The sequence below is a fragment of the Pinus tabuliformis genome, chromosome 9 (assembly GCF_031772625.1).
Source record: "Pinus tabuliformis cultivar Carrire ecotype Pingquan chromosome 9, CPIR1, whole genome shotgun sequence".
In the NCBI taxonomy this organism is placed as follows: Eukaryota; Viridiplantae; Streptophyta; class Pinopsida; order Pinales; family Pinaceae; genus Pinus; species Pinus tabuliformis.
Genome location: NC_142307.1, coordinates 1967860763 through 1967873226, shown reverse-complemented (window position 1 = coordinate 1967873226; position 12464 = coordinate 1967860763). Strand labels below are relative to the sequence as shown.

At 38.3% G+C, this 12464-nt stretch overlaps 1 protein-coding gene across 3 annotated transcripts in view; it reads left to right on the top strand.

The window, feature by feature from the left end:
- Nucleotides 1–12464, top strand: part of LOC149156870 (NAD(P)-binding Rossmann-fold superfamily protein) — a 343287-nt gene that overhangs the window by 114235 nt on the left and 216588 nt on the right. For all 3 annotated transcript variants that reach the window (XM_089438734.1, XM_089438733.1, XM_089438732.1), the window contains exon 3: nucleotides 11615–11755. In XM_089438734.1, the coding sequence (XP_089294860.1) occupies nucleotides 11615–11755 (141 nt within the window). The remainder of the gene's footprint in view (nucleotides 1–11614; nucleotides 11756–12464) is intronic.

Genomic DNA, 12464 nt, shown 5'->3' with positions numbered 1-12464 from the left:
TTCTCCTCCTCCTCCGCGCGCCCACAGTCAGAAATGACAAAATAAAAATCGAAAATCATAGTTATAAACCCGCTGCCGCCGCCCTCGCCGCTTTTTTCCCATAAAATCGCGCTTTTTTCGAAAAAATCGCGCTTTTTTCGAAAAAATCGCGCTTTTTTCGAAAAAAGCGGTATAAAAAAAACCGCCGCTTTTTACCTATAAAAAGCGGGTTTTAATCGGCAAGGGTAAAAAATCGCGCTTTTTTGAAAAAAGCGCGATTAAATCGCGCTTTTAACAACACTGATAGATACCATCTAGGCCTCCATGCCAAGACACCGACCCTCATAGGGATCTAGGTATCATCAAGGTTAAATCACTAAAACAGAGCTCCATATCAAGACCAAGATACCCTCCCACACCGGGATCTAGACATCATCAAGGCCAAACAATAACTGAGATCTCAATATCAACCAAGCCAAGATGTCCTCCCAAGTACCATCATTTGGGCACATAGCCTAAGGTACTCATCTCTCCCTCTCAACCAAATCAATCCAATCATGCTTATCAAATATTCAAACTTCTCAAGGAGAGATCAACACATCAACTACTTGTTCATCCATCAAAACATACTGTAGCTTCACGACCCCAACCAATATCAAACTTCCAATATATTGGTTCTTACTATCAATATTGTAGCATAGAATACGGGGTCTTCAATCATTCTGATCCTGCTTAGGTTATAACAATATCGAAAGAAGTCTCGTTGAAAGCTTCCTTTTCCAACCTTCTCAAGCAGCACCAAACTCAGCCTGAGCACTTGTCAAAACAACCGAGTCTTTGTTCACCACTCATCAACCATCAGTTGTGCTTTAGCCATTCTCTGATCTCATTCTCTCCTCATGGCCTGTATGGCTGTTAGTCATGACATATCATGTCCTCCTTCTCAAGCTATGGTGGATATACACTTTTGTTCATCCAAGCTCCTTCTTAACTAAGGAGATAAGGTCATCATCAACAATTTCTTTCTTCTTAATTTTGCATCATTATGCCATGAGAGAACTTTCGACCTTCCAAAACTTCATTCTTGTTATCTTCATATGGAAACAAGGTCATTTTTCAAACATCAATGTAAAATTCAATGTTATTAGTTTTCTTACAGGTCCTTCTTTCCATCATGCTCAACATCATCATAATATCATCATCAACCTTTTGAAAACTATGTGCCTGCAAATCTTATCAACAAGTACAACCAAGCACAAATATACAAGAGCATGAAGTTAACTTTATCAATGAGAGCATCTAGGGTTATCAAAAACTTTGAATAAGAAATTAAACTTTAGGTATCAAGACCTAAACCTTGTTAGGATTTCAATTATATTGGAAACAATCAACCCGGGTTACACTTTTGTGCCCTAGACTCTTACAACAACCTTTGCTAGGGTTTTGTTACAAATCTTAGATATTATTATCAAAACTTTAATATTAAACTTTAGATATCCAACAAATAAACCATGTTAGGGTTTTAACCATAATGAAAGCATCTAGGGTTTCTCTTTTAAGCCTTAGAATCTTATTTCAACTTTTACTAGGGTTTTTATCATAGACCCTAGATAATATCATCAAACCCTGAAAAGCTAGGGTTTTATCATATGTTTTTGGATACTAGCAACAAACCCTAAAAATCAAAAGGCTATGGTTTTACCAAAGTGAACAAATAACAAAAGATAGTTATTATTGTTGAGGAATGTAACTAGTATTAGTCTTCGTAATTGTATCTGAGTCATGATGTAATATACTTGTCAAAAGAAAGGAAAAGAAAAATTTATTATAAAAGAAAATTTATTTATTAGCATGGGTTTCATGCTTATTTATTTTATTTCTAGGTCAAAAGCACCCATTGAGTGCTCTAGGGTTTGTGTCTTGAGTCCTAGTCTCTGTCATCATGTAATAGACCCTTCTTGGGGTTTGCATATCAAGAAAGAAAAAAATATTTTGATGTAAATGGGTCACATAATCCTCCTCCACCAAGTCGGCCTCAAGTCCTTCAAGTCGGCGGCCGGCCTCAAAGTGCAACTTCAAACTACTATATAGATACCCTAGTATTTGACCTATTGTGGAGATAATAATGAAGCAATTCAAACTGCGGTTTCTAAGGAAGAAAAAGAGTGTGAAGAAGCTAGAAATGGAGGACTTATACTTGCAAGAAATAATGAGACCAAGCGAAGAAGATTGAGACTATAATTTTGCTCCTTCCTGCCATACATGTGAATAATTCTGAAGCTGAAGTGCTAAGATACAGGGTCGAGGGTGCATGACTGTGTTAGATGACCGAAGAATGTAGAAGAAGGAAGAAAGGGGTCGAAACCTTAGTTGACATGATGTTTCTCTTTGACTTGATATTTAAAAGTTTGACTTCTTCATGAGAGTTTGACTTGGTGGATGGAGGGAGTCTATGTTTTGGTCAAAAAGGTCTAGGTTGTCTCATTTGATCTGATTTTAAAGAAGATAAGAATTTCTTTGAGTTTTCCCCTAGAGAGGGGTTTTGCCCTAGCTAAATGCCTACATCTTGTGTTCTCGTTTGTGTTTGTGATCTTCATTGTTTGACATTTGTCTTGATGAGAAGAATATAATAATTGGAAAGTAAAACGAATAAGAAACTTCACAAGAAAATGTCAAAGAAAGAGAAATCAAAATAATAAAAAACTTCAACTATGTTGCCCTAAAGGATTTCTCAACAATTACAAGGGTTGATTTAATCTAAACACCCTAACAAAAGAATCTTTACGATTCTATAGCAAAACCCTAGATATGAGAGAGTTATTAATATAAATCAATTTTAAAGACAAAATGATCGTACCTTCTTTATGATGAAGACTTGCTCCAAATCTTATAATCTTAAACATACCTTGAGTTTCTCTCTTTACAAACCATGAAGGGCTTTCTTTGCAACAAAGATTCTTCCATAATTCAAGTCTTCCTTTTGGAGGCTCCCTCTGAATCTGGTCATAATCCTTTCTTTAAAATATTCCTGTAAACCTTCTTTCAAAGAAAACACAAGGAAAGGATTATGAACAAGTAACAAAAATAAAGCTATATATATGAGGGAGTCAACAAGGTAATGAAGGAAATAAGGAATACTTATCTTTTGAGGAAAGTAGAAGCTCCCTCTTGATTTTGCAACGATCCAAACATTATGAGGTATTTCTTTAATTTATGAAAACAACTCAAGAACTTCTTATCAAGGCATATTAGATCTATAAACCGTAGGAATCAAAAGAAAAATCTTAAAATAATGACTTATACTATAAATAAAGGATATAAAAGGGATAACATCCCTAAAGAATTAATAGAATAAGTCTTTTACTTAAGAATCCTCAGTTTTGGAATTCTTTGGAGGATTATCATTAGTGGCAATTGTAGCTTGGTCTCTTTCTCTCTTCTTGTTCTTAGGATTATCAAGGCATTAGTTTTGATAATGTCCCATCTTGTGATAATGATAACATTCTATTTTAGAAAGGTCAATCTTCCCATGATTTTTCTTTGACCCTTTAAACTTCTTATTTCCTCCTTTCTTCTTGAAATAAGCTGAGCAGACATTTGAGGTGGTATTTTCTTCATCTTCTTACTTTCCTCCTATCAAGGAAAGATGAGCTTCTTCTTGAGTACAGGCATACCACATTTCTTCAAAGGAGGGAGAATTTTTCTAACTACTAGTTCCAACTCCAAAGGCATTCGAAGACTTTGGTAGTCCTAGAAGGGCAACAATCACAAGTTCCTCATCAGGGATTATTTCATCAATTGCTTGAAGTTCATCTTGTGATAATTCCACAAGAGGAACTCCTACTGCAACAACTGATAATATTACTTCTATTTGTTGAATTCCTTTAAACAAATTACTTGCAGTTTCCTACGGAAAATATAGTAATACATACACTACAACCTTCACTTAATTAAATATTATAAGCGGAAACAGATACTGAGCAAGAAATAAAATACAACACAATAGAAATCGTTATTTTTGGACAAATGTCCCTAGAAAAACCCAATGCGGGAAAACTAGTGCAACAGCTCTGAGGGTTTATAATTATTAGGCAGTAGTTTTGAATACAACTCTGGATGCCGTTCCGACAATCCAGTTACAGAGAAAAGGACACTGGCAAAAAACTTAGTGAGATTACCTCACTTCACCCGACAAATCCCAGCTGATCCGGCAACTGAACTGACTATCCCTGGCTACAACTGCGCTGCCCCTTCGTAGTAATTGCGTGGGTTTGCGTGGATCTCTTTGAGCCTCCGCATCAGCTTTGCGCTAGGTGTCCCTACCTCCTAGAGCTTTGACGTCAACCCTCCCTGCTGATCCGGCAGCTCCCAGACAAGTTTCGGACTTCTGCTGGAAGACAACTCTGCCTCTGTGTCAAGCATTGTGTGGGCCCTCCTAGCCCAACGTCAGCCCTTCCTGGGTCTACGCTGCCTCCATTGGTGCTTCTCTGCCTCTCTGCTTAGTATTCGGGGTCTCGGAGAAGATTCTCCAACCCCAACTATCCCTGCTCCTCAGCTGTAAGAAATCTCCTCAATCGAATTTCCTCCTGAGAACTTCTCACTTCAGAAAATCGATTTCTTGATCTCTCGGTGTGTATTTTCCAAATGACCCTCAAGCCCCTTCTTATATCTTCCTGTTGGACAACCAACGACCTAGATTAACTCCTAATCAAAGGCTCAGATCGTTTTGACTTGATCTCTGTCTTTTTCTAGAAGTTTCACCCACAATTAGATTAATACCCATTAATATTTTAATTTTCCTAAGTTTAGACTTAGGAACCCCATTAAAAATATTAATTATTTTAATATAATCGTCTTTGGGTGGAATTTCCCAAAATGGTTTCTAAGTTCTTTGGAATGCATGTGCCCAAGACTCCCTGCAAAATTTGAGGCTTAGAGCACATCCAATGCTACCCTAAATCAACACTCCCTCTTAGCGAGGAATGTGCTCTAGCAATATACTGCTGCTGCATACTGCTCTGACTCTGAAGCATCGTCCTCTGCGCTGTTGATGTCTGACATGCTGTCCACCAACTACTGCGCTGTTGCTGTAATTGTACTGCTGCCTTTGACACTGCCACTGCCACTGCCAATGCTACATCTGTACTACAACTCCCTCTCAAATGCCGCATCTGCTATGATGCTAACACTTCCACTACTAACATTGCATTTGTACTGCAACTCAGTTGTTGAGAGAAGCAACTGAAAAACATCCAAAATTACTCAAGTAACTGTGTTCAGTATGATACCACGCGAATGCTGGAACTGACTGTTGCTAGTCTCTGCATTGACCCTCTAAATCTACTGTGCTGTTGTTGACCTTTGCAACCTCTGCTCTGCGTTGCTCAGACTCTAGCGCCCCTAGCCACAGCAACTCTCCCCAACTCTCCTCGGCACCATCCGACACTAGTCCATCCTGCCACTACAAAACTAGGCCCCTGTAGTAAGGTATTGATCCAAGAGGTGGACTCCTCAAGGATCCTGCCCATCTGTAGCTCTATCGAACTACAGTTCTAAATCAGCCCACCTCCCTCTTGGAGGTATCTTGGTTGTCATGGCGAACTCCTCCTCCTGTTCGATCTTTGCGGCTGCAACCTTAGGATCGTGCTTCTCATCCTTGTCCTTTTTCTTCAAAGGACACTGGGATGCATAGTGGCCCATCTCGCCACATCTGAAACACTTCACCTTGGAGACGTCTTTCTTTCGTCTCTGTTGCCCCTGCTGCCCCTTCGATGCAAGGGCTGCATTCTCCTCCTCCTCCTTGGGCTTCGACCCACTGCTGCTGCTGCTTCCGTCAAGTTTGACCTTGACCAGGTCTCTCCTCAACTCCTCTTGTTTTAGAGCTACCCACATCTCATCCCAATTGGGCAATGCTGCTCTGCCTAGGATACTCTGGACAAAGACTTGCCACTCATTCGAGACAAAATTGAGGGCCAGTCTCACTAACTCTGAATCTTGAGGTGTGTGCCCCGCAGTCGACAACTCATCATGGGTCTCCTTCAACTTCGCGAGGAATGGATCCACACGTTCTCCCTTCTGCATCTGCGCAAATCTCAACTTCTGTTCCAAGTACATCTTTCGTTGCTCGGAAGATCCCTGATACAACATGGCCAAGGCATCCCACATCTCCTTAGCAGTTGCTCTAATAGCAACGTGGCACACCACGTGATCCTTGACTCCATCTAGGATCATTGTCTTGGCCTTCGCCATCTCAGCCTTGTACTTCTTTAGCGGATCTACATCCGCAGGTTCAACGACCACACTATCAACATACGTCTTGAGGGCACGTTCATCTAGAAGGAAAGACATTCTAGCCTTCCAGATGATGTAGTTGGATGCTTCATCCAACCTGTCCTGATTCCTCAAGCCACTGGTTGCCATATCTGCCAAAAATGTCGAAAAAATCCTCTCTACTTCTCACTGTTGTTGCTCAGCCAATGAGAAAACGAACTTTTCGACGGGAAGTCTGTTGAGGAAAAGTTCCCTCAAGGTGCTTCTCTTCCTTCTTCTAACGTTTTTCAGCCCAAAAAATGTCCTATGGAAAATCTGCGTCCCACCAGCTCTCTCACGCTGAGGCTTTAGCGCTGCTCCCTCTGTCCCTGCAAAAATTCGAACTGGAAGTCCTTCTCTCCATAGACTCACTCGGAGAGAGACTACCTCTAAAATCTGTGTCCTGGCTTGGAACTATGTCAATCCTCTAGGGGTTTCGAACTGTTGCCTCCTGCAACTTTTTCGATTTCCCTTCTTCTGCGCAGCGGTAGATCTACCGGCCCTGCTCTTCGTGCTTCACCTGCAGCTCCGATACCATGTGAAAATTCCACAAGAGGAACCCCTACTGCAACAACTGATGATATCACTCCTATTTGTTAAATTCCTTTAAATAAATTACCTGCAGTTTTCTACGGCAAATATCGTAATACATACACTGCACCCTTCACTTAATTAAATATTATAAGTGGAAACAAGATACTGAGCAAGAAAGAAAATACAACACAATAAACATCGTTATTTTTGGACAAATGTCCTCGGAAAAACCCAATGCGGGAAAATCGGCGCAACAACTCTGAGGTTTATTATTATTAAGTAGTAGTTCTGAATACAACTTTGGATGCCCTTCTGAGAATCCAGTTACAGAGAAAAAGATACTGGTAGAAAACTTAGTGAGATTACCTCACTTCACCCGACAAATCTCGGTTGATCCGGTAATTGAATTGACTATCCCCGGTTACAACTGCGCTGCCCCTTCACAGTAATTGCGTGGAGCTCTCTTAGGCTTTGTGTCAGCTTTGCGCTGGGTCTCCTCGCCTCTTCGAACTGTGATGTCAACCCTCTCGACTTATCTGACAGCTCCCCGACAAGTTTCGGGCTTCTGTTGGAAGACAACTTTGCCTCTGCATTGGCCCTTCTGGCTCTATGTCAAGCATTGCGTGGGCTCTCCTGGTCCAACGTCAGCCCTTCCTGGGTCTGCGCTGCCTCCACTGGTGCTTCTCCGCCTCTTTCCTGAGTATTCGGGGTCCCGGAGAAGATACTCCAACCTCAACTATCCTTGCCCTTCAACTGCAAGAAATCCCCTCAATCGGATTTCCTCCTGAGAACTTCTCACTTCAGAAATTGATTTCTTGATCTCTCGGTGTGTATTTTCCAAATGACCCTCAAGCCCCTTCTTATATCTTCCTGTTGGACAACCAACGTCCTAGATTAACTCCTAATCAAAGGCTTAGATCGTTTTGACTTGATCTCTATCTTTTTCTAGAAGTTTCACCCACAATTAGATTAATACCCATTAATATTCTAATTTTCCTAAGTTTAGACTTAGGAATCCCATTAAAAATATTAATTATTTTAGTATAATCGTCTCTGGGTGGAATTTCCCAAAACGGTTTCTAGTTTCTTTGGAATGCATGTGCCCAAGGCTCCCTGCAAAATTTGAGGCTTAGAGCACATCCGATGCTACCCCAAATCAACACATTTTATACTTGCAATTCTTACAAAGTAAGAGGACACTCTATCATCTTTGGTCATTTTGATAGTTTAGAGTTCATTCTTTAGGCTTGCCACTTGACCAATATTCTTTATTGTAAATAACTTGGAGAGAGCATCGTACATTTTCTTTGAAGTATCTAGAGTGGATATGTAGGGAATCAAGTTGTCTTTAACTCCATCCACAATTAGGTTCATGGCTATAATGTCATTTTCTTTGTACTTCTCCTTTTCAGCATCATCAGTTGGTTCTTTGACTTTTCCTTGTACTAATTCCAATACTCTATTCCTTTAAGGATGAGGTCCATCCTTGTCTTCCATGCTCTAAAGTTAGAAGCTCCTTGAAGCTTGTTCTGAGATTTCATTGATGAGGCCATAGATAAACTTGTCAATGTCACACTTGATGAAGTCTATATATCTTTGTAGCCTTAAATAGGTTTTCTTCTTCAAACTAGCTTATAGGGAACCAAAAATTCTATATTACCTTTCAAGACTTCCTTCCTTCTAGCAAATGGTGTTCTTCAACAGATCTTCAAAGGTCCAAAAAATAAGACTTCTCTTCTCCTTATGATCTACCTTGAAACTTCTCTTGAATCCTTTCTTAAGACGATGAAAGCTATTGATCTTCAAGCTTCCTTTTTCCTCTTTACTTCACCTTAGCTCTGATACCATATTAGAAAATAAAAAAGGCGGAAAGATTTTCTTATCTTGTACTTGCTTGTGATTTCTTTGTAATCTTATTAACTTCTTTTAATTCTTCTTTTATCTTCTTATCATCAAGCAACTACCAAAACATAAATGCATGAAGATCAAAACAAGGAGACATGATTGAGGCTCTCAGCTAAGGCAAAGCCCCTCTTCAACGGGGAAACCCAAAAATTCTCCTCTTCCTTTAGAACTAAATCAAATGATACAACCAAGACCTTTGACCAACAATAAGGCCTTCTCCAATCCACCAAGTCAGCCTCCCAACAAAGTTCTTTCAAGATAACAACAATCAACTTCTAGTCAACAAGAGTCAAACTTCTTCAATCTTGCTTCAATCACAACTTTTGGCTTCCTACCTCAAATTTTTGGCCTTTACTGCAGACCTGCAATTTTTGGCCCCTCCTGCAACTCAAAATCTCACATGCGTGATCCAGAACAAGAGAGAGACAAGCTTCTTTCCTTCGCTAGGGTTCCTCCTTCCTTCTCTAAGGTTTATCTTCCTTTTCCAAGCCTTCTTCACTCCTTCACACCTCTTTTGATTGCAGATCAAACTTCCTTGCTTGGATGCCACAATAGGTCGAAGTCATAGCTTATATATAGTGGTTCTGTGAGGTTGAGTTCCCTTCATGAGGCTGACTTGACAGTTCTCAAGGCTGACTTGGTGGAGGAGGCACAAATTACATTTTTGACACAAATAAATTTATTCTTTGATACAATAAGCCCAAGAAGGGTGTAATACAAGATGACAAGGACAATGACTCATGACACAAACCCTAGAAGCACACAATGGGTGCTTTGAATTAGAAATATAATAAATTGAGCATGAAACTCATGCTAATAAAATAAAATTTTTCTTTTCTTCTACAATAATTTTTCTATTCTTTCTTTTTACAAATACGTAATAATTACATCATGTCATGAGCTAGACAACAATTATGAAGACCAATACTAGTTACATTTTCAACATTTGGCTATTCTGCAACTTGAATCTGCAATTTGGCCTCCTGCAATTCAGACCTGCAATTTTCGGCCTTCCTTGAACCTGCAAATATCCTAACCTTCACACGTGTTGAGAATAAGGCCCAAAAATAGACTTTTTTCTTTTTTCTTAGACCTTCTCTCTTGCTTGATGCTCTGTGCTTCAGATCGAACTTCTTGATGAGAGAGATCGATTTGGTGATCAAATGAGGTCAATGTTGCTTATATTTATACACATCTGTGGGGTTTGAGTTCCTTCTTTTAAGTCGACTTCTCATTGCCAGGGCCAACTTGTGCTTGGAGGTTTCTGGGACTTTCTAGACTCAAAATCAATATATTTTACATGTTACAACTTCCCCGATAGGGTCTTATGTAAACGATAAAGGCTCTTTTGACTCAAGAAAAATATTCCTTTGACATGACAATCCCTAGAAGCATGAAGAACATGCTTTACCTAGAAGATCATCAAAATGGAGCATGAAACCCATGCTTAAATTTTTTTTTCTTTCTTATTTTTCTTGTAAAATAAAAACACATAATGCTTTGAGTACATTGACAATTATGAAGACTGAAACTAGTTACATTTTTCCAACAGAATACACATGTAAAATTATCTTCATTTCATTGAATAAAATATCAAAGTTTTATGTGCAAATATATTGTCTCTATATTGTTGCATCTGTTAATTTTTCACAAAAGATCAATCTATGCTAGTTTATTTATTCATTTATGTTTTAATGTGGGCTTTCATATAGACTTTGGATGTCTGACACCAATTGTTTTTCAATTTTATTTTATTAGTGCTACCCACATTGTATGTACATAGAGATCTTCCCCACCCTGGATTTTAAGAACACCTCAATTCTCTCTTTGCAACAAGCACTGTTGTCTATGAACGGTTGTTCTATGCAAGTTTGAAATAAATTAGATTTAGAGCTTATACCAAAGCTCAAGAAATATAAGTTGAGAAGGGATTTCGGATGAGAAGTAAATTTTTTGGATAAAGTAGATAAAGCTAACATCTAAACAAAGTATGTGAAACTAACAACTTATATGGGCAAACATTTTTTTTCAAGTTACAAAGCCCAGGGAATACTCATGGTAAACCATAGAATCTTTAGGGCACAAAGCTTGAAGCCATTACAACAATATGCTTGATAGGAGCTCAACATGTCACTAGTGGGAATTGAACCTGGATGGAGAGGATAAAAATCATTCCTCCCAACCACCCAACATAAATCCAGTTGACATATAGACAAACATATGTTAAATATGTTTTTAATTGGTGTTATATTCGTAGTGAAAAAGGTTTTGACACATTTTTAGAATATTTCTAATTAATCTGTTAAAAAATAGACACAAAGATTTAAGTAGTTAAAATTTCAACAATGTGAATTATCTGTGTTTAATAAACTGTAATTAGGTGAGATTTAAAAATTCTCATAAGAGATTGAAGAGTTGAAGAATTCATAAACGATTAGGAGAGGAAGAAATCCATTCTCATATGATAGATCTATTGCACATTCAAGTAAGCTCTTAAAATTCAATTATCTTCTTGTCAAGTCTACTCATGTTGTCATTCATCTGATCCATCTTCCCTTGTTTCCCTTGATTGTCTATGTTTCATGGTGGGATCGAAATGGACAAATTTTGTTGCACTGTATTCTAAACCACTTCATTTCTTACATGCAAGCAGATAGTCGTTACCATTCATGAAGATCAAAATATTTTATGTATTGTAGGAGTAAATGATTACAATTTTTTTACAGACGCACTAACCATTATACTTCTAGAGATTGTGATGTATCATATTACAACTTTAAGTTTTTTCTTTTTCTTTTTTCTTGTCTAGCTAATTCACCAATTATATTCTTCTTTGATGTTCTTTACTTTAAATGTGAATTCTAATATCAAGTTTTTTTTATTTTAGAAATCCGCAAAGGTTGCAGCAGCACTTGCTCAAGATTTTTCTCCAAATATAGATGTTAAGTGGGGTGAAGCAGGCCTTGATGAAATTATTCAAGACAAATCAATAAATGGTGTTGCTGTTGTTCTTGCAGGCCAAGCTCAGGTTCTACCATCTTAAATTCTGTCTAAACATCATTTTGATGTAATTGGTCTTTCTTGTTTCTTTATAGGTTTGCAATATGAAGTCTAAAAAGTTACTGCTTTATGACAAACTTCTGATTCAGTTTTAAGCCAGGAAAAATATTGCACTTAGGCAGTATCAGATGCCTCACAATAAACTAAATTGGGCTAGATGATGCTGAAACAGGGTTGATTTGAACAAGATAAATTGCTTTGTATTCCTTGCAACAGGTCACATCAACTATGTATTTTGATATCGACATTGGTCATTACGTTAGTGATTTAGGACATGAATGTCATGCTTATATGATATACGGATGGGTGCATCAATTGTGGTGGAGTTGTTGGCCAATGTCTGCTCCATATGTCAAATTTCAGTTATGAACATTATGAGAGTTCTTCTTTCAAGCCTTTTGAAGAGAGCCTTCTCAACTATTTGCATTGTTCAATTAGAAGAAAGTGATTGGTTACTTTCTAGCAATGTTGTGAAAATTGCGATATTATCGCGATCTTTTGAAAAAATCATGCTTTTTTCAAGGAGACGATTTAATCGGCCGAAAAAATTGGTGATTTTTTCAATTTGAAAAAATCGTGGGCTGCGGCAACAACGAGTTTTTAAAGGGAAAATTTGGATTATTTTTGTTTCATTTTGCAAACAAAGGGCAAGAGTGAGAGCTAAGGAAGAGGATAAC